The sequence below is a fragment of the Trematosphaeria pertusa genome (assembly GCF_010094035.1).
Source record: "Trematosphaeria pertusa strain CBS 122368 unplaced genomic scaffold BU26scaffold_19, whole genome shotgun sequence".
Taxonomy (NCBI): Eukaryota; Fungi; Ascomycota; class Dothideomycetes; order Pleosporales; family Trematosphaeriaceae; genus Trematosphaeria; species Trematosphaeria pertusa.
This window is the reverse complement of record NW_022987230.1, coordinates 380,859-403,292: the sequence shown is the minus strand read 5'-3', so window position 1 is coordinate 403,292 and position 22,434 is coordinate 380,859. Positions and strand designations below refer to the sequence as shown.

At 55.0% G+C, this 22,434-nt stretch overlaps 10 protein-coding genes across 10 annotated transcripts; 6 read left to right on the top strand and 4 right to left on the bottom strand.

Moving 5' to 3' along the window:
* Positions 1 to 843: 843 nt before the first annotated feature.
* BU26DRAFT_570707 (uncharacterized protein) lies at positions 844 to 1,393 on the top strand (the record flags this gene model as incomplete). Its single annotated transcript, XM_033834052.1, has 3 exons — positions 844 to 969; positions 1,087 to 1,142; positions 1,195 to 1,393. The coding sequence occupies 3 exons, from the start codon at positions 844 to 846 to the stop codon at positions 1,391 to 1,393; spliced, it is 381 nt and encodes a 126-aa protein (XP_033677647.1).
* A 450-nt stretch (positions 1,394 to 1,843) lies between these two features.
* BU26DRAFT_129814 (glycoside hydrolase family 24 protein) lies at positions 1,844 to 2,831 on the top strand. Its single transcript, XM_033819642.1, has 2 exons — positions 1,844 to 2,382; positions 2,428 to 2,831. The coding sequence occupies exons 1-2, from the start codon at positions 2,104 to 2,106 to the stop codon at positions 2,719 to 2,721; spliced, it is 573 nt and encodes a 190-aa protein (XP_033677646.1). The 5' UTR covers positions 1,844 to 2,103; the 3' UTR covers positions 2,722 to 2,831.
* Positions 2,832 to 3,529: 698 nt separating this feature from the next.
* Positions 3,530 to 5,574, top strand: BU26DRAFT_129816 (MFS transporter). The gene is made up of 3 exons (XM_033819643.1): positions 3,530 to 4,073; positions 4,122 to 5,157; positions 5,216 to 5,574. The coding sequence occupies exons 1-3, from the start codon at positions 3,816 to 3,818 to the stop codon at positions 5,449 to 5,451; spliced, it is 1,530 nt and encodes a 509-aa protein (XP_033677645.1). The 5' UTR covers positions 3,530 to 3,815; the 3' UTR covers positions 5,452 to 5,574.
* Positions 5,575 to 6,147: 573 nt separating this feature from the next.
* On the top strand, positions 6,148 to 8,578 carry BU26DRAFT_129804 (uncharacterized protein). The gene is made up of 2 exons (XM_033819641.1): positions 6,148 to 6,257; positions 6,316 to 8,578. The coding sequence occupies exon 2, from the start codon at positions 6,359 to 6,361 to the stop codon at positions 8,330 to 8,332; it is 1,974 nt and encodes a 657-aa protein (XP_033677644.1). The 5' UTR covers positions 6,148 to 6,257; positions 6,316 to 6,358; the 3' UTR covers positions 8,333 to 8,578.
* Positions 8,579 to 8,969: 391 nt separating this feature from the next.
* On the bottom strand, positions 8,970 to 9,649 carry BU26DRAFT_438359 (carbohydrate esterase family 5 protein; the record flags this gene model as incomplete). Its single annotated transcript, XM_033824287.1, has 2 exons — positions 8,970 to 9,222; positions 9,285 to 9,649. The coding sequence occupies 2 exons, from the start codon at positions 9,647 to 9,649 to the stop codon at positions 8,970 to 8,972; spliced, it is 618 nt and encodes a 205-aa protein (XP_033677643.1).
* Positions 9,650 to 12,485: 2,836 nt separating this feature from the next.
* Positions 12,486 to 12,926, bottom strand: BU26DRAFT_129780 (uncharacterized protein). Its single transcript, XM_033819640.1, has one exon. It carries the CDS (start codon positions 12,811 to 12,813, stop codon positions 12,517 to 12,519), a length of 297 nt encoding a protein of 98 aa, XP_033677642.1. The 5' UTR covers positions 12,814 to 12,926; the 3' UTR covers positions 12,486 to 12,516.
* Positions 12,927 to 13,572: 646 nt separating this feature from the next.
* On the top strand, positions 13,573 to 14,262 carry BU26DRAFT_534674 (uncharacterized protein; the record flags this gene model as incomplete). The annotated part of the gene is made up of 2 exons (XM_033831228.1): positions 13,573 to 13,960; positions 14,015 to 14,262. The coding sequence occupies 2 exons, from the start codon at positions 13,573 to 13,575 to the stop codon at positions 14,260 to 14,262; spliced, it is 636 nt and encodes a 211-aa protein (XP_033677641.1).
* BU26DRAFT_524221 (uncharacterized protein) lies at positions 14,152 to 14,991 on the bottom strand. The gene has a single exon (XM_033830235.1). It carries the CDS (start codon positions 14,974 to 14,976, stop codon positions 14,338 to 14,340), a length of 639 nt encoding a protein of 212 aa, XP_033677640.1. The 5' UTR covers positions 14,977 to 14,991; the 3' UTR covers positions 14,152 to 14,337.
* A 94-nt stretch (positions 14,992 to 15,085) lies between these two features.
* Positions 15,086 to 16,717, bottom strand: BU26DRAFT_129763 (carbohydrate-binding module family 35 protein). Its single transcript, XM_033819639.1, has 4 exons — positions 16,535 to 16,717; positions 16,415 to 16,482; positions 16,007 to 16,367; positions 15,086 to 15,948 (listed from the first exon to the last, which is right to left on the bottom strand). Exons 1-4 carry the CDS (start codon positions 16,625 to 16,627, stop codon positions 15,127 to 15,129), a joined length of 1,344 nt encoding a protein of 447 aa, XP_033677639.1. The 5' UTR covers positions 16,628 to 16,717; the 3' UTR covers positions 15,086 to 15,126.
* A 455-nt stretch (positions 16,718 to 17,172) lies between these two features.
* On the top strand, positions 17,173 to 17,837 carry BU26DRAFT_129756 (uncharacterized protein). Its single transcript, XM_033819638.1, has one exon. The coding sequence runs from the start codon at positions 17,387 to 17,389 to the stop codon at positions 17,768 to 17,770; it is 384 nt and encodes a 127-aa protein (XP_033677638.1). The 5' UTR covers positions 17,173 to 17,386; the 3' UTR covers positions 17,771 to 17,837.
* The last annotated feature ends 4,597 nt before the right edge of the window (positions 17,838 to 22,434 follow it).

The following is a 22,434-nucleotide window of genomic DNA, read 5'->3' as shown; positions in this document are numbered from 1 at the left end:
AAAGATTAGTCGCCAGACCTCAGAATCGAACTGAGACCTCCCGAGCTCCCAGCTCAATCACTTCTGCAGAGTCCTTGGTCACATAGACCCCGTGCTCATCGCACTGTATAGCAGAACCGAAGCCTTGTTGGAACGCCGGGCGTGCTACCACTAACACTAATCCGGCTTGTAGTTTTGTTTGTTGGAGATTTCAAGATGGAATAGACATATATAGTAGAGCTTCGAGCGAACGCTAGAGAGTGACTGGAAAGACGCTATGATATGGCATAGGGGAGCTGGCAGCGAATCCCGAGCAATCATGGTGAGAGACAGGAGAGGCAGGTGCCAGGGCCCACTTACAAAGCACGGTACTCAAGCTATATACAGTTGGCCTTCAGTCCCGGGTACTGGGATTTTACGAGGTGTGACCCTGGGTGCCTTCCAGCCCTTGGCTCCTTCCGTACTTCTGCGCAGTTACGCCTCCATATGACTACACCTTTAATAGGCAGAAGCTACGGCTGTCTAATTTGTGTTGGAAATGGACCTGCACAATAGTCATTTAGGTCATAATATAATCAGGGTCTTCACCCGGCCTTCGATAATTGTCTTAGGCGTGAAGGCTGCCTTCACACAGACCTTCGAAAACATCGTTACCTATGTCTATATAACCACTATCCACCACTATATAAATTCTTCTTTTCTTCAAGCTCCACAAGTGCTCTAAGCTCTACGTCTCCACTATTTACTAATTACTTACTCCTACCCTATACCTACTTACCACCACCGCCACAATGTCCGACACTCTTCAACTTTATCGACCGGGCCGGGAAGCAAGTCGTCGCCGATTTCGCAAGTATCCCCGAGATGATGTACCAGGTTGCTTGCGAGTCCGCAGCCCAGTACAGCGTAGCCACTCCTCGGCTGCCGCCTCCTCCCGTTTCGCGCGAAGACGACAACATCACGGACCCGAACGCATGGCGCACCGTCAATGTGCTGGCCGCGGCGCTCCTTGACCCTCCGCGCCAGACGCACTAGTACGCCGCCAGCGCAGTGCGGGTGACGATGACCTGAGTGCTGCGGACGCTCGGCGAGGCCCAACTTTGGCAGAATCCGAAGGTGGGCCGGCCGGCGCCGAAGGACGAGAGCAAGGTCAAGACGCACGGGTGGGTGTATTTCTGCGGCCCTCGGATGTAATTATGAGCTGATGGGATACAGGCTGCAAGCCGGGCTCCCAGAGAGCTACTACAACTGGCTCGTCGGTCACGAGGACGGCCGAGAGCGCTGGGCGCCGACAGAGCATGAGTTCTTCGTCTCTCAAGCCTCCTTTGAGAAGGTACTTCTCCCTGAAGAACGATACCTGGATGTTGCCAACGGAGAGCAGGCCAGGAACTTTGCGAGGCCAGACCGTTATTGAATGGTGGTCGCCTGGACTGTGGTCGCTTTCGGGCCACGATGGGTTTCTGGGACGGATAGATACTCGGAACATATCTTACCTTCGAATGCGTCGATACCTGCCCGTCATGCTCTTCTTTCCCGGTGATCGTGCGAGCCTAAAAGTGCGAAGATCTTCGAAGACCTACGGAGGTACAGGCTTGCGGTTATAAAGCCAAGCACCAATCCATTGCCCATGTGGTTGTGGCTCGCGCATCCTTGCCTAGTCCTGCCGAAACAGTACAACACGAGCCTCCTGTTACACCATTATTCAACCTCCATAGTATACGAGGCTGCGTCGCAAGGCAGCAAGGTGGAGTGACTGCGAATAATGTGCATGGCTTGGCATTGAGGCCCAAAGCTGAGCGGCTGATGATTTCGTGTTACCCACCGAATGTATGCTGGGAACCCAAGGACAAGTTCTCTGAGCGAGAAAGGAGATCGAGGCAAGATACCTCCGTATATGGATGCGAGCGACGCGAAAAGCGAAGGGACGGACCGTGTCAAGATGGGATGATCATGGATTGGGAGATGCGAAATACGGGTGCCGCTGATGAAATTTAATGAACTGTACGACTGCGAATAAGTATAAACTGGGAAGAGGGCACCGTAATGAGAGTAACTTGAAGCTCATCAAGCGGTTCGAAACGTTCTCCGGGCCGGTATCCACTTACCAAACTGTTGCCCATTAAAATGTATACGCAATTTGTGCTCCTCGCGCTCTCTCTCCTCCCTTCAACCTTCTCTTCTCCTATAGAGGCTCGAGCCTGCATTGGGCCGGACGTCAATGCTGCAACCATCGCCCTGATCAAAGAATTCGAGGGCTTCGTTCCAAGTCCAGAGGATGACCCCATTGGCTTGCCTACCGTCGGCTACGGACATCTCTGCCAAACCGCCGGCTGCAAAGAAGTCCCATATCCTTTCCCACTCACCGAGGCGCAGGCCACGAAGCTTCTCCTGAGCGATCTCAAGGTATGCTCCCCCCGCATCCTGATGGCTTTGTTGACCATCTCGTAGCCTGCTCAGCAATCCATTACCCTTGAGACGGCGGACTCTGTGGTCTTGAACGAGAATCAGTACGGCGCGCTTGTGTCGTGGGCGTTCAACATGGGCAGCGGCGCCGTAGCGGAGTCAGATCTGATCAGGCGGATGAACGCCGGGGAGGACGAGATGAAAGTCATCGAGGAGGAGCTGCCGCTGTGGGTCTGGGCGGGAGGACAGAAGCTGCCGGGGCTTGAGCGACGAAGGGCAGCCGAGGTAAGGCTTGCGAAGACGCCGACGAGCAAGGGCGCGCTTCCAGTGGGGTGCTGAATGGAGCGATGACAGCGCCGGAGCAGAGACTCGGGTCCAGGTCGTCGTCGGAGTTGGGTTTCGCGTCCTGTAGTTACTCTCGTTGAAAATCAGCTATTCAAAGAACGCCTCTCTCACCCCTGAGTGCTTTAGTTGGTTCCTGGGATGCCCACTGGCCATCTAGGTACATGGTGCTGGGTTTGCGTCTCGTAACGCGTCTATAGGAGATTGCGGACGGGCATGCGGGGAAGATATTCTGGCGTGCCTGGCGCGGGCCGAATCAGACCGAATTTTGCCGTGCGGGAAGCTCTGCCTGGGGCGTCCATGGACGAGCAATGCTGTAGGTCAAAGGAGGAGGTACAAGGAGCATTGAATAAGGAGGCACCCAGCGCGGCGGCTGTCTTTGGTGGCTGCGCGTTGCCGATGGCCGGGGTGAGCAGAACGTGCCCCTCGACGCGTGCGCACGTGCCTCAGCCTTGTGCTTCATCGGCGTCGCAACCTCGTCCTTCCACTATACTACGATCGACTTCCCCGTCCATCTAGCCGTGGTTTCTTCGTTACATACCGCGGCCGTCCATTTCTCCCTGATTCGCAAACTTGGAGGCGCGGTAGCGTCCTGTTCGCTACAATGACGCACCTCCCTTCCCCAACGACCATCCCAGGGGCCTCGGAGAAAGAACTACGAATACCTGGGGATGTTGAATGGGCAGCTAATGGGCTCCTGAGATGAAATACCGTCCCGGTCCTCGTCAACTGTCAACTGTCCCAGCCCTCTCGCGAGTCGACATCCGCAACTCAGCTTCAGATCCCTGCTGCCGCCATGAAGATCGAATACCACACGGGATGGCCATAGTAGCTGCAGCGCACTCCGGTTCCCCGCACACGATGGAGCCCTTCGTACTTGGCTCTGTCATTAGTCCCGCGCCTGCCGTCTTGGAGAGCTTGGTTAACATGAAAGCGGTATGTTTTGCGCAAGAAGCTCCACCGCTGCCTCGCTCGTTACGATTCTTCGATTCCTTATATGGCCCTCATACGTTCTTCAAGCGCTGTATTAACCCTCGCCTCGGCCAATATCAAAATCGCCATTTCTTGCCCCTGTTGGACCCTCTCACAAGATGGCAGACATCGAAAAGCAGAGCGTCGAGCAGCGTGAAAACGTCGCCCAGACCCTCGAGGAGCTCAGGCATACCACAACGGTCGACACGGTACACCAAGATGAAGCCTTGAAAGTTCTTGCACACTATGCTGGAGACACGACATGGACACCGGAGGAAGAGAAGAAGCTGGTGCGGAGGATCGACCGGAAGCTCATCACGTTGCTGTGTATCACGTACGGTCTTCAGTACTACGATAAGGCCATGTTGTCGCAGGCGGTCAGTCGAAAATGGGACCGTGAAAATGATAGGTACTGATGGGTCTAGGCGCTCTTCGGATTGAGGGAGGATCTCGAGCTTAGCGTAGGAAACCGCTACTCCTTTTCGGCCAGCATCTTCTACCTTGGCTTCATAGTCGGCTCCTATCCAGCGATCTTCATGGCACAGCGGTTTCCCATCGAACGCGTCGCGGCTGGCATCGTTTCCGTTTGGGGCGTTTGCCTGATGTGCTCGGCGGCGTGCCACAACTGGCAGGGCTTCTACGCCCAGCGCTTCTTCCTCGGCTTCCTGGAGTCCGGCATCTCGCCCATGTTCATGCTGGTCGTTGGCGGGTGGTACAAGAAGCGGGAACAAGCTTTGCGGATGGGCGCTTGGTATTCTTGCACGGGCTACGTCTCGGCAATCTCCCCGCTCATCAACTACGGCCTCGGGCACATCAAAGGCGGCGGGTTAAACAGCTGGCAATACATGTACCTGGTCGCGGGTGCCATCACCGTCCTTTGGGCCTTGGTCATCCTCTTCTTCATGCCCCCGGATCCCATTCGCGCGCGCGGCTTTGACGAGCGCGAGCGCTACATTGCCGTCGCACGCATGCGCGAGAACAACTCAGGCGTGCGCAACACCCACTTCAAGAAGGAGCAGGCGTGGGAGGCTCTGCGCGACCTCAAGTTCTGGCTGATCTTCTCTATCGCTTTCCTTATGATGATCGCTAATGGGCCGGTCTCGTCCTTCATCCCCATCATCATCTCCGGATTCGGATACAACAGCCTTAATTCGCTGCTCCTGACGCTGCCTGCTGGTGTTATTATTGGGACCATCGAGCTGGGCGCACCATACCTTGCCTACCGCATCCCTCAGATTCGCACGTGGATCATCGCCGTGTGCCAGCTGGGGACCATTCTCGCGTCCATCCTTCTTTGGCAGCTCCCACGAAGCGCCAAAGGAGGCCTACTGTTTGGGTGCTACATCCTCGCTTCATTTGGCGGGGCCTACGCCGTGACAATGGGCCTCCAGATCGCCAACACGGCGGGATATACGAAGCGCTCTGTGACCTCTTCGGGTATTTTCGTGGGCTACTGTCTTGGTCAGATATCCCCTTCCCGCTGGCATGCGCACGGTGGCAACGCTAATACGAAGAGTAGGCAATTTCGTCGGGCCGCTGCTCTTTAAGCCCAAGGACGCGCCAGTCTACGCACCAGGGTTCATCGCCGTGCTCATTACCTCGATCGTTGCCGCCATCCTGGCTATCGTCTACCGTTATGTGTGCATCTGGGACAACCGGAAACGGGACAAGACAGGCACTATGGAAGGGTTCGAGCATGCCTACGAAGATGACCTCACGGATAAGAAGAATCCCCAGTTTAGATACACGTTGTAGGTATGGGCTCGGGTTCCATTTGTGGGAAGGCCATGCAGCGCAGAGAGATCTGGGCGGGCTCCGGAAGGACGGGGATGAATACTACTTGAACCTTTGCGGCACCCCTCCTCGCGGTGGGCCCGATTGTCACGATGTTCGTCTCCCGGCACATGTCAGCTTCGATCGCCCGCAGTTAGTCCCCATCATAACAACCGCCAACGGCGCGAAGATGCTGCACCGCGGCCACGATGATATCGTGTTCTTGATTCAGAATCTGCACCTGCTGACGACCCCGCCTGTTTCCAAACGCCTCCAACCGTAAACCACCGCTGTTCGCCTCTTGATATCACGACTCATGCGCTCATACCCCTCTCCAGATACCATGTCAGAAGCCAGACGATGCTCAGGAGTGTTATCGGAACGGATGTGTATGGGTGTTGGGCTCCGATATTTGTGGTAGCTTGGTACCGCAACCTCCCAACGGTTTCTCAGTACCACTGTCCTGACACCTCGAGCCATCCCCTCCTCACCGCTAAGACTTTTCGGGCCAATACGAGCGCTCATGAGGAGCCTCCTGCATGTGATCCTCGGGAGGTCTCATCGTCGATGCGTTTTACGTTCGGCACCCCTCGTCCTCTCGAACCCTATATGCTCAACGTCGAATACCATGCTTATCTGCTCCCTCCTCAGGTGGCCTCGAAGTGCTGCCTCTCGTGCTCACGAACTTTCTTGATTGCGAGACTGGCGTTCTGCCTACGTTCGTTACTTCCATTTTCGTGATACCCTGTCATTTCGTTCGAGGCATTTGGAGTCCGGTTTCCGGTTTGGTTGGTCATCACATGTTTTCCCGAAATGTTTGTCTATAGTTGCCTAACTAGAGTACAGCCTTTTTCATCATACCTCGTCCACTACGCTCGCCGCTCTTCTCATGCCTCTTCCGTTCAAGTTGACGAGGAGCAACGCTTCTGTCCGCTCGTTCCACACCACCAACGTATCCGAAGCCTGCGTCTATCATCTTCCGACCAATCTCCGCGACGTAGAAAAGAATATCCACAGAAGCGAACCGCGTGACATTCCGCTCCCTGATGCGGATTACCATGAAGTGCGGTACTTTCTATACCAAACCCTAACTTATGGGCCATACGAAATTGCCAAGCAATGGCCTCAATGGGTGCTTGAGACAGTCGCAGCATGGACTGGCACTGGCGCGGCTTTCCGCGCCTTGCGCACGGAAGACATTCACCGGCTGTGTCCGCTCAACGCGGGGCATGCCGAGCTTGATATTTCGGTCAAAGTGGCTCGTTCTCCTCCTCCGGAATGCAGATCGCAAATCGGCGCTGTCATTGCCAAGACGGTGTCCAGATTGAAATCAAAAGCGTCGAACGAGAAAGGATCACGGCCAGACACGGTTCGCGAGGGATGGGAATACGCCCAAGCTAGACAGCGGTCAAAATACGCATACCATTACGGCGACATCAACTCGATAAACTCCTCCAATCCCAATCTTGCGTTCCAGCAGTACGCGACGGTGCCCCGTTCTCCAAGCGCCATGTCACATCAGACGTACTCGTATCCCATGACAGTGCAGCCGAACTATCTGATGACCAATCCGGGCATGCAGATGCCGATGACATCCCCGCCGAGTCACTATGCGCCGTCCAACTCATGCGGTTCGATGTACGCCCAGCCGTCGACTATCAGTGGAAGGCCATACCAACGCAGCGACACGACACCTACCAGTTCGGGAGAGAGAAGCACTTCCACCGCTAAGACAACGCCGCCGGGATCCGAGGAGGATTACGTGGAGCAGCAAAGAGGATTGGATAGAAGCCAGTCCAAGAGCTCTGGACCTTCCCCACAGATTCAGCGGCTACGCATAGCGACTAGCAGATGCTCATCTCCGCAACGATATCGCAAAGTAAACCAGAATGAAATAATGCCACGTATACGGTCTATCTCTGCCATGGCCCAAGGGCGTTCGGAGGATCCTATGGTCCCTCCCGGGTGTCCATCCGTTCCCTTGACCGCGGAGAACCTGCAAGCAAAGAATTCCTCGGCCCACGCTCAGAGCCTTCGATCCAGTAGAAGTCACCACACCATTTCTCAGCACGGGGATGGCTCCGCAGGCGGTGGTGCGCTATTCATGAACGCAAATCCTAGCGTTATATCCCTGCCTTGTTTTGGAGGCCCTCCGACCACTATGCATCAGGGTCACCTGAGGCCCGCTTCTAGCCTGTTCATGGAGCGGTCTCCTCTAGATGTTCCTCTCATGCACAACAGTGCTGCGCCGAGCTTCATGGACCCCGGCGATTTCCATCGTCAGCAATCTGCTTCCCCAATCCACACGTTTAACACACAAGCGCACGCGTTGATGCAGAGACAAACACCTTCGACTCCAAGTTTTCGGCACCGTTCTGGACTCAGTCATATTTCGTCGGGCTATGGCTCCAATATCGCCGGGCCCAGAGAGGCAAACGCTTCACCTGCGCCATCCATGAGGAGCTTCAGAACTCGCCCGGCTCCTCCTCCTATCCCCAGCGAATTCTCAGTCCGCAGGCGGACTGAGATCCCCGTGCTCAGCTCCTTTACCGGGCCATCTCGCTCGGCGGGGAATGCTTCGCTGGACAATTTGGCCCTCAATCAAGGTGAGTATCTCACTTTTAGACACGGGCGCGGGGACTACGCTGAGAGACGGGAGATCGCCCGCAGAGAAATGGAGCGCATGCACGCCATGGTGCCCAGTAATCTGAGAGGCGAGGGTACCGACCCGATTGGGCCGACAATGCGGATAGCGGGCCCAGATGGGACGCCGTTACCGACGCTTGTGGAACAGATTGCGGAGGTCGAGGCTTTGAGTGGGAAGAAGCAGAGGGGTTTGGAGAGAGGTGGTTGGTGGCGATAGAGTAAAGGGATATTGTTTATCGGTACGCCGTTTCGTTGTTCTCGGGATTGGGGAGGCTTGAGGATGTCAGCGCGTTCATCACACTGTCTAATTTTTCTTTTTGTTCGCAGATGATTTTCACAAGTCACATTTGCAAACGGTCCCACAAACCACAACGTTCGCTTATACCCTCAGATGTTATGCCTACTGTATCTATTCTTATTCTAGAGCGTTCGAATTGTACCTATCTCTTTAATTCCATCTCTGCAAAACCTTTCAGTCCATGCTCGCTCCTCATTTCTCGCTCGAGAGCCGCAGCTCCGTCCATCCGGCGCAGAAACCTTTTCGTCCCACTGAACCACAACCAAACGTCCATCAAGTATTGAACTAACCATTTGTTCGCGCACGTGCCCGGCAGTCGTCAATCTTAATTTCGCCCGAAACGTTGGTCCGCCCTCCGCTTCCAGGGTTGTGATGCGCCTCGCGTTTTGGAGTGAACCACGGAACGCCGCAGTAATCAACGGAAATGCGTGTTTCTTACCACATGTAGCAAAATTACGACGTCGTTGGAGAAAGCTTGTCATTCATCGTGGATTACCGTAATGAGGATAGGCTATGCCTGAAATACCTCCCCCCCCCCCCCTTTCCACTCCTGCACCTACTGATTCGCCTTCACAAAAGCAGCAGCCTCGCCCGCATTCATGCTATACGTCAGATGCGGCTGCAGCACCACGCTCTGCCCCGCACAAATCAGATCGCCATCATGGCAGATAATCTTCGTTTTCGCGGCGGGGATGTTCCCAACGGACTGGCCGTTGTCTGGGTCCCCGAAGATGACGGCCGAATTGACGAAGGCCGTTTCGTCGGCTGAGAGCATGCTGGCCGCGTTGTGGACGAGCTGGCCGCCTTGACTATATCACGGCCGTCATTATCACTCTATGCGCTGAAGGGTTCCAGGAGGGGCAATGCATACCTGTACCCTGATATCGTCAAGCTCGTATTTGGGCAGGTCGCCATGACCATGCTCACAAGCCCCGCCATCGTCGCACTCCCACCCGCATCGCCGCCCGCTAGAAACCCGGGGATGTCGGCAGGATAGTCGATGCCCTGCACCGCCACGTTATCAGCACCGACGGCCTGTCCGACTGCTTGGACGAACGGCGGGCCGGTCAAAGTTCCCATGTTTCCCTGCTCCGTCGTCCCGCGCGCGAAGAGGATGGTGGTCGGTTTGCACTCCCCGTTCTTCACATCGTTTTGCGTCATGTCGCCCAGGGCGCGGGATTGCAGGAAGGAGAAGGGACGGCCGTTGGGGTCGAAGGAGGCGGATGTGGTCTCCATGCGGGAGAAGGAGTTGAGCTCGCTGCGGGATACGTCGGCGAGAGGGAGGCGGTCTGTAGGTGGCATGGCGGCTACGAGGGCGAGGAGGAAGGGGACGGCGGTGGTGGGCTTCATTGCTAGAAAGAGTATTAGAATGTACTAAGTAGATATGATACAAGAATCCAAATTAGTCGTGCGTCGCGTACGCTTCCTGAGGAAAGGAAGCGCGAGATGATGGGGATTTGGGAGTGTGACTGTAGAGGTCATATACTATAAGGTGTACTCGAAAGGGCCGAACCTACAGAAGCCATGCTCTTATTCTCTCAACTATTTTCCTGCTACACTCTTGCTGCCCCATGCCTCGAAATAGCGTATGAAGGTCATGCAGTCATGCCACGCATAGAAAGATGGCTTCCAGCGACTTCCCACTGGCGTGGTCCAGGTCCAGCTTCCCATGTTCAAAAGAATACATCCTCGGCTGCTTTTTGTAAGGGGCGCAATCGATAGGTCGGAGGTCGAAACGGCTGGACAGGAAGTCCTTGTGGATCTGCGACACAGTCCCCGGCATTCGGAAGAGGCGGTGGCCGGTGCGAATAGAGGAGACGCGGGGATTTGGGAGACGCTCAGGTCGCGCTGATGCGAAATGCTCCGAGTGGGCGAGGGAGGGGCACTTGACTGGTCCTGAGGTTAGAGAAGCGCGTGTGAGCGGTGGAACGAGGAATGTTTTGTCGGTTGAGGGTGAGTGTTGGGCGGTATTTGCATATGCTCGTTAGCATTACTGAAGCCGCGTTGAGAGGCCGTGATGTATGACGTCGGCGTTCACGAAGGTCTGCAATCAGCCAAGTCAACACCGCACCACACCCACATGTAGATACCTGGAGTAGATGAAGTCATTTGCACCAAACTGTTGTCTAAATCGGGTCTGATACAATTTTTTAGCGCGATTGTAGGTCGGTATGGACGTGTTTCACGAAGCAGATCGCTGGATCGCATACCGTTTCATCCCAGGTGACCCAACAGGGCGGTGCCATGACTGCCACACTTCGATCATTTCGGTAATCCGTGCGATCGTGCTTGGTGGTGCTTACTTTGATGACAAAAGTACTGGTAGTTCAGGTAGTTCGGGCAACAAGTGCGGAGGAAGTAGAGTGAAGAAGGGCGGTGCGCAGCGTCGTGTGAGAAGAGCGAGAACATATTGCAAAAGAAACGTGACCTATAGTAGTGACAGGGCGGGATCGAACTTCAACCCAAGAGCCAAAAAAGAAATTGAAGATGATTGAAAAATTTGTGGAAAGGGACTTGGGACCTGCCCGAGTCCAACCAGAGCCGCCTTAGCCAGCGAGGCCAACCCTGATCTCTCTCTAACAGAGCTCTTCCACGAAGGGAGCTCGTCGATAATGAATCACATATAGGTGAGATAAGTAAATTATGGTGGCATGGGAGGGTGTGCGCGGCTGTTTGCGGGCTCAATGGGGCTGGGCTGATGAGAAGTGAGCGAGCAAACGCAAGTGGCATGTGGCAGTGAGAAGCGCGAGAGGAATGGCAAACACGTCTGGGCTGGGCTTGTTGAATGCCTCTCACCCAGCGCACGACTTGAAGTTGAAGGGGGAAGTAAGCAAACGCAACTTTGGGATGACGGCACGAGGCATACATGCAAAAGATGAAGCAGAGCGAGAGGAAGCCGATCAACATGCTGAGGGTGCATATCGTCGCTAGACTGCTCGTAAAAGCCAATGCGTCTGACACTGTCATGCACCTTGAGCACACGCAGCTGGATTTCGGCAGTGAGAGAATGTCTCGGTAGCGAAAAAGTACAAGAGGCACAAAGACACACAAGATACGCAGGATTGAGAGCCCGTTGTCTGACATGCCGGTGCGGCAACATCCTCTATATTCGACGGAAGAATCCATTCTTGAACCGGGAGTCGAAGTCATCCAATGGTCTTGATTTGCGCCACGCCATAGATCTGATACTATGTGGAGCGATGATCTATCGCTGCTCTGTTAGCTGTAGGACTGGGTGAGTCACGCTAAAAGAGACGTGCACCACATCCTGTGGCAGTGAGTGCAGTGGGGTGAGCAGAAAGTCAAAGCAAAAAGAAAAGCAGCGGCATAGGCGGCGGCTCGAACCCGGTAGGTGCCCGTCCGGTAGAAAAAAATTGCAGAAAGAAAGGGGCTGAGGGAACTTACCTGGGTACTTACCTGGTATTTACCTTTGCCCCAGCCTGTTCCACTTACGTGGCTTGATCCTCTCTTGAGCGATCTTGTAAATAATTAGATATATATAGGACTGGAATTCCTCGTGGGCTTGCCAAAGAGGGCTCGGAATGGCGCGACTAACGGCTAACCGGCGGGTTCGACTGGGCTCGTTGCTGGAGTGAGGGACGCGCTGCGGGCATTGTTGTGGGCTGCAATTTCGCACCGAACGGCGGTAGCGTGCCTTCCGCAATGTTGTCTCCCTTGACTGCGATCTCCGGCGGCACACTGCCCTTCCGCTCCCATGCTCTTCTACTGACCCTTCGTACACTGACTTACATAGTGTGCACCCTATCCATTACGTTCTGGTCAGACCTTGTATCAGCCCACAGCATCGGAAAGAGGACTATCGCGAGTCCAAACGCCGACTCTGCCTCGATCGACCATAAGCCCATTTGCAGCGGCCCTTCGGTCGAGCGCGACCACCACGCGATGCTTCCCACTATTCTCGGACTCCTTATGCTTCTCGGCCCATCCCGGGGATTGAACGTCTCCACGGCTTTCTTGCGCCCCCGTCTATCGTTTGGAATACGCCAATGGATATCTTTCGTACGGCTCGGTCGCGATTAGTTAGGGGCACAAAGGGAGTACGGTACCCCTATTCGAGAACGAGGCGGACCTATGTCACTGCGTCAAAGGCGCCGGTTCTTGACACGAGGAAGAAGGATATGGGCGGCATTTGAGGAAGGCTGAGCAGGCACTGTACAATAACTGGGGTTGATATGATGATTGACATTGGTGTGATAGAAATGAGCATGCGTAAGAGAGTGGATAGAGCCCGGGTCATCAAAGCCAGAGCAAGTAAGAGAAAAGAGAAGGGGTCGACAAGCTCGGCAGGACTGCACGACAATGACTAGGATTGAGGTAATAGAGGTAGCCTCGATGCGAGAACGAGCCCAGTATAGAGACAAGAAGAAGTGAGAGGGCATAGGGAAATATCTAAAGCGTAGGCTATTCACAGGTTGAGAACAATGGGCACGAACTCGAGGTGACTAAAACTTGGAGGTAAGAGAGCCGGGGAAGGGAGGAGTCCCGCGTGCGGATGTTCAGAGTCGGTGTAGTTTCCGGTTTGAATGTCACTGACGCCGCTAGAGCCTGTCCCCGGGGAGGCTGATACTATCGATGTTGGTGTGCGACCATAGTCGAGCGCGAGAGTTAGACCATCGATCCTTCAGCCACCGAGTATCTGCATGACCACGCCGTGAATCCGCCGGGCCAACCGACTATATTATGGACTCTGCGTACTTGCGTGAACACAATGGTACACGAGCGGGCTTTGCACATTGGTAAGGAGTCGATAGAGAGGCGTTGAGGATTTCCGGTGCGACGCCAGCAAGCACGCTGACGGAACGGCGCTGGACGCTGCAAAGCAGACCACATCATCGCATCTGGCGAAAATAGCTCTTGCGACATGTTCGCCCGTTGTTGGAAGGGCGCGAAGCGACGAAAGCGATGAAGGACGTATTGCACAGAAGGGCTGAAGTCTGAGAAAAGCTTTCACATGAGTCATGACATGCGCTATGTAAGCATCAGCGCCATCAGCTAGCGCCAGAAAAGGAAGGCCTGTGCACACCGTTCAGCAGCCTCGCATTTAGAAATCCTTCCGTAGCATAAAACGTTCGTAAAACCCCTTCATGTAGATGTTGCCAAACTTCACTATCGTTGTCTAAGATTGCTGTTTGACCATCATGCCCCTCGAACTGCACCCCGTCGTCGAATCGGACTTCCCCGACTTCGTCCGCATCCAAGTCGCAGCCTTCAATAATGGAATGACTGCCTACCTCGTCCCGCGCCCCGTCTCGGAAGACTGGATAGAGAAGTCCGTTGATAAGCACATCAAATGCTTCCGCGCCGAGCCCGACTGCCGCTTCCTCAAAGTCATCGATACCGAGCAGAGCGGGCGCATGATCGCGGTCGCAAAATGGCGTATCAATGAGAAGGAGAGGACAGAAGAGCAGATCCAGCCCATGTTGCCGGTGCCCGGAGAAGAGCAGGAGGGAAACCCGGCGGCGCAGGATTTCATGTGGTATCTGAATCGCGTGAGGAGGGAGTTTATGGGGACGAAGCCTTTTTATTGTAAGAGCATGCCGTGCTTCCGTGCATATGGTAGCAGTAAAGCTGACCCTGAAGTCCTTCATCTCCTTGTAACACATCCGGAGCATCAACGACGAGGCGCGGGAGCCATGCTGGTGAGATGGGGTATAGAGCAGGCGGATAAGGTGCAGCTGCCGTCTTTTCTCGAGGCAACAGAAGTCGGAAGGCCGCTGTATGCAAGCTTGGGTTTCAATGGGGTTCACGAGGAGATATTCGATCTGTCAAAGTACGGCTCGCAGGGGAGGGATAGAAGTACCGTCATGATTCGCCATCCGCCGAATTAGCACGGTGACGCTCTCAAGATCTTCAAGAAAGAAGAGCTTTTTACAAAGGAATACACCGAGCATGTCTTCAACAGCCTAACCAAAACGCCGCCCCACCAGCCCCTGCACGCCCGATTCCCTCTTCTCTTTCCCAAACATCCTCTCCAAGCGCCTCCGTTGCGCCATGAACATCAACCACGGCCAGTCCATCCCAGTTGCCCACGTCGCCCAAGATACTTCGACGTCGCCCCTCGTCTTCGCAAACTTCTCCATCTTCGCGAAGAAATCCCAATCGGGAAGATCGCCGGTAGGCTGGACATCTCGAATAGGTAGCTTCAAAACAGAGCTTCCAACCTCCATCTTCAAGCTCTTGAGCGCCTTCAGCTTTGCGAGGTTGGCGAAGAAGATATCTGCATGTGAGCTCGCCATTTGCTCGACGTTCTTGAGACCGATCACGATGTTGGTGATGTTGTCTTGGCCGGTGCTGCTGATGTAGTCGAGGAATGTGTTCGCAGAAGAGACATCGAGAATTTCAATCCGCTTTGTGCTGCAGAGGCGAGCGAGGGCTTCGGCGCGAATTCTGCGCGAGATGCGGAAGACAGGCGAGGAGAGCACCGAGCAGACGATGTCGCGGGGTTGGGAGCAATTGATGATGACGAGGTATTCGTGATTGGGGAAGAGGGCCTCATCATAAATCTTGTTCCGGAGCTCACCGGGGAGCGAAAGGAAAGCCATGGTGCCGTGTCGTTGTATTTGGCTTAAAGGAGCAGGATTGTTAGGGCGGAGGGCGAAGTTGTAAGCTCACCGGAGAGGCGCTAAGCCTAAAGTGCAAATAGCGCGATTCTGCCTTCATGCCGCACGTGATATTTGCTAATATGTATCAAACTACGAAGACGGCACCATCAACCGATCAATATCCGGTCCCCATGAACCGCTCATACTGACTTTGATCGTATTCGAGCCCGCCTTCAAATCTGCGTGGAGCGAACTCGAAACCGGATCCGACCCTCCTGAAGGTAGGAAAGCAACCCTCTGCGCGGCTCCTCCATTGACACTTACATCCGCAAACCTTTGGCTGCTATCCCCATTCAGATACTTGATGCGGATCGTCGTACGCGTCGTCGCCGAACTCTGTACCTCCGAAAACGTAACCACTCCGTTATTGTCTCCGCCGACATAGCCCGCGGAACTTTGCCCTGAGCACCCAGAGCAGGAAACGGTCTTAGCTCCGCCCGAAAGCTGCGCAGACTCGCCTTCGTAGCTGTTCTCGCTAGGGCCGGAAGATGCGGATCCAGATTGCACGTTCGGGACCCAGTTCACAGCGTTCTTCATGCTCGCTGTCGTGCCAGAGAGCGTCAACGGCAGCCATACATACGTAGACCGCATCAAGTTACTTGAGACCCAGCGATCACCCATGTACATAGCATTGTCACCGAGCGGCAGGATGAAGTTTGTTTGCGAGGTGTAGGTTTTGGATCCGGAGTCGGCGAAGGTTTTCCAGGAGGACCACGGGCCGGAGATCTGGGTTGCAGTGCTGTAGACGTTGTCGTTAGGATCCCAGCCTGTTAGCTTAGAGCCGAACATGAAGTAGACGCCGTTCTTCTTGATCATGGCGGGCGATTCGATGCTGTCTTTCCAGAGGTAGGTGGAGCTCTTGACGGTGAGGTAGTCGTCTGAAAGGAGATCGATGCGGAGGCCGTTCTTTCGCTGTCGACATGTCAGCACTTGTTATCCAATATGATGGAGGCCGAGAGTGGAAACGCACGTCTTCGGTCAAAAGATACCCCTTGTCGTCGTCATCCACGAACAATCCCATATCCCGACTCTCAAAATTCAGCGGCCTAAAGCTCCCCTTGTACTCAAACTTCCCGCAAACAGTATCCCCAGTCGCGACACCGACTTTCGCATCGCCGTAGTTACTGCTGTCAATGTGCATCCAAAGTACGTACTTCTTCGTGGCCTTGTTGTAAATGACCTTCGGGCGCTCGATGATGCGGTTCGGTCCAAGATCGCCAGAGCTGGTGCGCGAGAGCAGAGCACCTTCGTATTTCCATTCCACGAGGTTCTGACTGGAGTAGCAGTTGATGTTCTGGAAAGCCGAGCCGTCCGTCTTGTCTTCGCCGACCCTTGAAGAATGTCAGCGTATGGACCGCGCTGGAAAGATGAGGAATACCAGTAGTAGGTCTCACCCATTTTGAGCATGCCACCGCCATGCGCTTGGATATGTTTCCCAGTGTTGGTCTGAAGACAACTCGTCAGCAGGGATTGTTCATGGCGATATTGATTGACTTACAGCTGTCCAGGTTCCACCAGGTACGATCTGGAGCGTCGCGTTCACGCCGCAAGCAAGTAACGCCAACGCCGTAAAACTTTCGAAGAACCTCATCGTGTTGAGGTAGGATCTGCTCTTCTTGTCACACAGACATCCGGAGCCGGGGCATGACACGCCGGAACTGGTATATAAGGCATGTCGGCTTCCATGGTCGACGGAAGAATGGCGCCAAAGTGGTTCTGGACTGGCGGAAAAAGAGCTGCTCCTTGATTGAGATACCGAGGAGCCACATGCTCACATATTGAAGTACAATACTTTAAATGCGACGAGTATAGAAGGTAGATGTAGAAGCCGAGCCGAATAGATTGAGGATTGCAGGGTTTGCGGGAGATATGTGGGGAAACCTGGGAACGGCCGAGGACAGCGCTGTACATGATATTGGACATGGCATAGCTCTTCCGTGGTTTTTATGGTCATCCGCCTGTCGGTGACCCCACAACCGCAAGCCGTAGAAGGCTCCGAGATATCACGTGATGTCAATTTCCGAGCTTTTTTAAACGTTCAATGAGCTCGGAACAGTTGCAAAGACTATTACAAGACAGAAAAGATATACCAAATGAAAGATGTAACTGATTCCAAGGGCACCCTTAGGCATCTGAGTAGGGATTGAACGAGATTAACGAGACGAGATAAAAGCACGCAGTTCCTCATCGCGCTTGAACTTGATCGTTCAGAGGCCGGATATCTATGCCACTTACCTGGTGTGCGTGCTGCAAAATGCATGCTCTCAGCATCCCAGATTGACCTTACCTGACTCTATGTCTGCATTCGCGGTGATGTGTCGTCTTCTAGGATGCGCGGCGCCGCCTGTTCATGCGTCCACCAACGTACCGAAGAGACCCTTTATCCCTTCCTGCTCTGCTTCTTGTTTCTGTAATATGTCTGAGCGTTTGCGGGGGTGTTCAAGCGTCCATATCGGCGACCCGCTGCCGCAATACACGCTGTTCCCGGTCGAGATGCACACAGGCCTTCGCGCTCGAAGCCCGTTGTAGTCCCAGAATCCGGTCTCGTAGAACAGATTATGCTCCATATGCGTCATGCGCGATCCGCGGGCCGCCCATGAGGTGCAGGGGGTTTACATCCTCGCCGTATCGCCGCTCCGTCCGCTTCGACCCTGGGCCTGGGGCCGCTGGTGTCAACGCTGTTCTATCCTCTCTGCAGCATCCACAGTCCGTTGAATCTGCCATGTATGCTTGAGAAGTCGTGTGCTGTTCCTTCCGATCGCCGCACGTCTGAACTGCGGCGCTCGTATAGCGGCCCTCCGTTGTGAGCGTTCTCGCGGAGATTGTGCACCGTGTCCCGCGCCCTCTGCTTTGCGTCCCATTCTGTTCTCAATGGCGCTTCGGCGATGCTCGTATCGGGTCAAGAGGGGGGCGGACGCGGCTTCGTCGAGGGGTACGTTTCGTGAACAGAGATCTGCCGCTCTCGTCCTGGATGATCAGGGGGTCTGTGGAAGACGCGGACATTACTACGAGCTGGAAAGAGCCCTCGCTCGAGCTCGGGTGGGCTTGATGAGGGTCGTGCAATGTTGTAGGGCCGTCGCAAACACTCCACTTGCACGGCAGACGTTTAGCGGCGTCCGCTGCGTGCTGTGAAAGCGATCTGCGGAAGACGCACCGCATGCCGTCAGCTAGGAGAGCGATCTGGGCAAGGCGACCGATGCCGCTGAGGGTCGGACAATGGCGTAGAGGCACCGCCGAGCGTTGAACGCACCGTCGCAGGCTCTACGGCGCGAGCTCGACGCTGCTGAGCCGAGATCAGGGGCCGGGCTTCGGAGGCACGGCATCGCCGACCACAATCCTTTCTGCGTCCTGATAGATTCTGCGGAGGGTAAAACGAGGCCGCTGAAGACGATGCGAATGCTCCGGATGTCTCTATCGGTGTGCCGGTGGTGCTGTTGGCGTTCGGGGGTCGAATCCGCGCTCACGCCGTCTCGCACAGACCCTCAACACCAAAAAAATCTCACGATCGCCAACACCAACTCCCACACCCACACCCCATACCACCTCACCCCCCAACTCTGTACCGCCCTTTGTCTGCCCGCATATTTGAGAGGGCGCCTTTCTCATCCTACTCGAGCAATTTTTCTACGCTCCCGAGCGCCGTTCAAGGTGTGGCTCGCCCTCCTGCGTCTCCCGCCCTGCAACCTCCGCTCTCACCCCTACACGCCGCGACCAGCTCCAGTACGCCCGCGGCCCTCTGAGGGGCTTCTCAGCAGGCTCAATAACCTCAGCGACGGCTTTGCGGAGCTTCCTCAAGCTTTTGCAGCGCTGCCCGCACCGCCGGCGGTGGGGAGGGGTCGCTCGAGCCGCTCCTTCCACTACTCCATGCAGCCGACATGACCTCCGCAGTGGCATGAGGGCCATTATAACGCTGTAAGTATCCCCGTCATGCTCTAGCAGAAGTATTGGCTCCCCAGAATTTGTGTGCTGACGCCGACGGCGAAGCGGCCCGCAACGTGCGCTGCGGCGGGCTTCCAACTTTTCCCGGCGGTATGGGACCTCAAACGGCGACAGCAAGGCCCCCACGAGCCTCAAGGTAAGCATATACGACCCTGAGTCCCCTTCAGGTCCGCCGTATTTGGTTTGCTGACTTATCCCCTGTCGCAGCGTTGGACTGCACCGAACAGACGCGAGCGGGCGACGGCAACTTGCAGCTCTACCTGCGACAGCCATTGGCACTTGTCTCAGAGCACGTAGCCTTCTGTAAGTCTCTTCCGTCCCCCACAACGTCCTCTTCGACAAAGGAACGCTCCTGACTGACATAGAGGCGGCGACAGATCCCTGCCCGACCTGTCGAAGACAGCGTACGCCGACGCCGCAGCTGCTCGCCGAACGCATATGTCTCTGGGCCGCACATAGTTTGTCAATCGGCGCTCGGAGTTTTGCAGTCCATGCTTGAACGACTTCGCCCATCGTCGCGTCATACCATACACCCTCGCCAGCAATACTTGACGAGGACGTGGATGCAGGGGCCATTGGAAGCCTACGGTCGCCGCTGTTGCCGTCGGTTGGGCAGCGCCATATCCTCCAGGACAGCTGCCCCGGTGCATGACCAGCTCTTGTCGCAATTACACTTCGGATCGTCGACCCATCCTGGAGCGGATAAGACCTTCGTAGACGCAAGCCATCGCAGCGTTCATCCCGAGTCAGAACACCTCAAGACAACCTGCATGGTCATAGTCGTTGCTTCTTCCCTGGTACCTCTTCGATAACCTTCGGGTTCTTTCGAATGTCTGGGATCTAGCGGCGATGACGGCTGCGTGGGACGTCTGTACTCTCCGACTTTGTTAAGCGCTTCCATCTCATATGGCATATACTGGACCGACGTCTGCTCCGGTACCATTGCATTGGTTGGCGGCTCCAACCCCATCGACGACCAACACCGACCGTTCGTGCCCTCTCACCAATCGAGTCGAACCTTAGGTCAACCTGCACGGTCAGAGTCGTTGCTTCTTCCCCGGTACCTCTTCGATAACCTTCGGGTTCTTTCGAATGTCGTGGGATCTGGCAGCGATAACGGCTGTGTGGGGAGTCCGCATCCGACATCCTACTCATCAAACGCCTCGTCAAGCACCTCAGATATCTAGGTGCACGCTCGATCAACCTCGTCCTCAACACTGGCTTTGAAACGGTCATTCCAAGTTCATTTTCGACTCGCGGTGGTGACGCCGCCTTTAGCCTTCTCGTCGAGCGTCTCAGAGACTCACGCACATGCTCGATCAAGTTCACCTTCAACCTCGGCTTCGAAACGGTCGCTCCGAGCACATCTTTGATCAGCGGCGTTCGCTCAACCCCTGTCGTCAACCAAGTCTAAGCGCCAAAAGGCAAACTGTATGGTCAGAGTTGCTGTCTCTTCTCCGGTACCTCTTCGATAAGTCCTTCGGGGCTTCTTTCGAATGTCGTGGGATCTGGCGGTAGCGATGGCCATGTAGTGAGTCTTCATTCGGCGTCTGTCTCGTCAAGCGCTCCAGTCACTCAACAGCGCATGCTCGATCTACCTCTTCAAAATTGTGTCGGCCGCCTCATCAACTTCAAATCGAATACCATCAGCGGCTCAGTTGCTGCCTCTCGGTATCTTTTCTCGATAGCTCTTCGATAGCTCTTTCTGGCGCATTTCGAATGTCGTGGGATAGGTAGCTGTCCTGGCTGTTCGCAAGCATGCCCACAACAAGCGCCCCAGTCTTGCCACTGCGCATGATCGACCGAACCAGTCTTAACCACCGCCGTTGACGGTCCGCTTAAAGTCATCTTCGTCTCAACATCGACTCGTTCGTTCGGCGATTACCCTCGTCCAGGGCATTGGACATGTCGACCTCTACCGGCCTGCGTTCAAAGTCACACCGAGAGCCCCTTACGTTACCGCGTGTCCGGATCGATGTAGTACTTGCCGGAGTGTGTGATTGAAGTAGTGTTCCGTCTCCCAGTACCTCTTCGATAAGTTCTTGGAAGCTTTTTTCGAATGTCGCGGGATCCAGGCGGTTCCTCAATCATGTGCGATGGTGGGGAGGCTTCGATTGCGGCACATGCTCTCACAGGCCCGGTAGTAGTCGTCTGGGAAGTATACGTCTTTCTGTCGACTGCTCAATATCTTCGCTCGACTTTCGTATTTTCGTCGACTGGATCCCCCAATGTCTTCATTCGACTCGCCTCTTAAGTCATCCAGTCGACGCTTCCCACCGAATCTCGCACTCTCTGCATTACACCAAGTCTAACGGCGTTCCATCACGCCAGACCAGTACTGATTGTCTTTTACCCAGATAGGTACCTATGGGCCCATCAACTCCCGTCACAGAACAGGCAGCGTCACGAATGGCCAAACCTAAGGCGTGGTGCGCCCTAAAAAGCAATATCCACGCTGGCGGCTGGGGAGGCCAGGGCTCGCGTTCCACTTAGTAGGTGATGGGTAAGCTTGATCCCCGTGAAAACTCAGCTGCTGGAGATCTTTGGTATCTGGGATGGATGGTGATGGATGGTGTGAGGCAGAGGTGTGTGGGATTCCCGCCCTCGTCAACGCTTCGATCGCGCAACGACATCGACGAGCGGCAATCCGATTCGGCACTCGCTCCGCTTCTTCGAAATTCCGATATGCGACACCGCTTCGGTTCTTCGGCTTCAATGCTTTCGACCCGAATGCCTACTCAACACGGCATTCCTCAGGTTTGCGACTTTTCTTTCGGCTTTTCTTCTACCGAATCTTCGACTCTCCTTTGGACTTCTCTTCATCCGACTCTTTGACTTTCCTTTCGACCGCTTTCTCATCTTCTGGCTCTTCGACCCCATTTCTTCCAACTCTTCGACTTCATTTCTCAACATCTTCGGCATTTCCTACTTCTCGGTCTTCTTTCCTTCGGATCATTCGGCTTCTTCTCTTCTCGGCTTCGTTCAGCACCCGATTCCGGTCGATCTCGATGAGGCGCCGGGCTCTCGTGCCTGCTAATACCTTCGACCACCTGCTTCCAGCGTCAAATGGCGCCTGCGCCATATCAGGCTTTAAGCTCTGGGGAGCGTCGAGTGCTGATTCAGCTCTTCGACGCTGAGCTTCATCATGATCCGGGCTTTGATCGCAACCTTTCTCACTGGACTAACACCGACTTCGAATGTCTTCGCGGCTCGGACAGGGCTAACATTCAACTGCAGCGTCTGCATGCATTCTCCAGCATTCCTTGTATCGATGTTTCGCAAGGGCAGCAGTCCAGCTCCTCGGATGTTTGCGACATCTCATTTCCTTTGTCTCTGTTGGTTGGGGAATCAGCTTGGCGGACCCCGCGGCTCGCTCATCTACTGGTCTCATTCCCTCCCCACAAACGATGAAAGTGCCGACTTTGCTCCAGATCTCCATCTTGTAGACCGTTCTTCGAT

Coding starts and splice junctions, on each gene's coding strand:
- BU26DRAFT_129814 (XM_033819642.1), top strand. CDS start 2,104: ATGTATACGCAATTTGTGCTCCTCGCGCTCTCTCTCCTCCCTTCAACC. Junction 2,383..2,427: donor TTCTCCTGAGCGATCTCAAG/GTATGCTCCCCC, acceptor ACCATCTCGTAG/CCTGCTCAGCAATCCATTAC.
- BU26DRAFT_129756 (XM_033819638.1), top strand. CDS start 17,387: ATGCGTCCACCAACGTACCGAAGAGACCCTTTATCCCTTCCTGCTCTG.
- BU26DRAFT_129763 (XM_033819639.1), bottom strand. CDS start 16,627: ATGAGGTTCTTCGAAAGTTTTACGGCGTTGGCGTTACTTGCTTGCGGC. Junction 16,483..16,534: donor CTGGTGGAACCTGGACAGCT/GTAAGTCAATCA, acceptor AGTTGTCTTCAG/ACCAACACTGGGAAACATAT. Junction 16,368..16,414: donor ATGGGTGAGACCTACTACTG/GTATTCCTCATC, acceptor ACATTCTTCAAG/GGTCGGCGAAGACAAGACGG.
- BU26DRAFT_129780 (XM_033819640.1), bottom strand. CDS start 12,813: ATGCCCTCTCACTTCTTCTTGTCTCTATACTGGGCTCGTTCTCGCATC.
- BU26DRAFT_129816 (XM_033819643.1), top strand. CDS start 3,816: ATGGCAGACATCGAAAAGCAGAGCGTCGAGCAGCGTGAAAACGTCGCC. Junction 4,074..4,121: donor AGGCCATGTTGTCGCAGGCG/GTCAGTCGAAAA, acceptor TGATGGGTCTAG/GCGCTCTTCGGATTGAGGGA. Junction 5,158..5,215: donor TTTCGTGGGCTACTGTCTTG/GTCAGATATCCC, acceptor TACGAAGAGTAG/GCAATTTCGTCGGGCCGCTG.
- BU26DRAFT_524221 (XM_033830235.1), bottom strand. CDS start 14,976: ATGGCTTTCCTTTCGCTCCCCGGTGAGCTCCGGAACAAGATTTATGAT.
- BU26DRAFT_129804 (XM_033819641.1), top strand. CDS start 6,359: ATGCCTCTTCCGTTCAAGTTGACGAGGAGCAACGCTTCTGTCCGCTCG.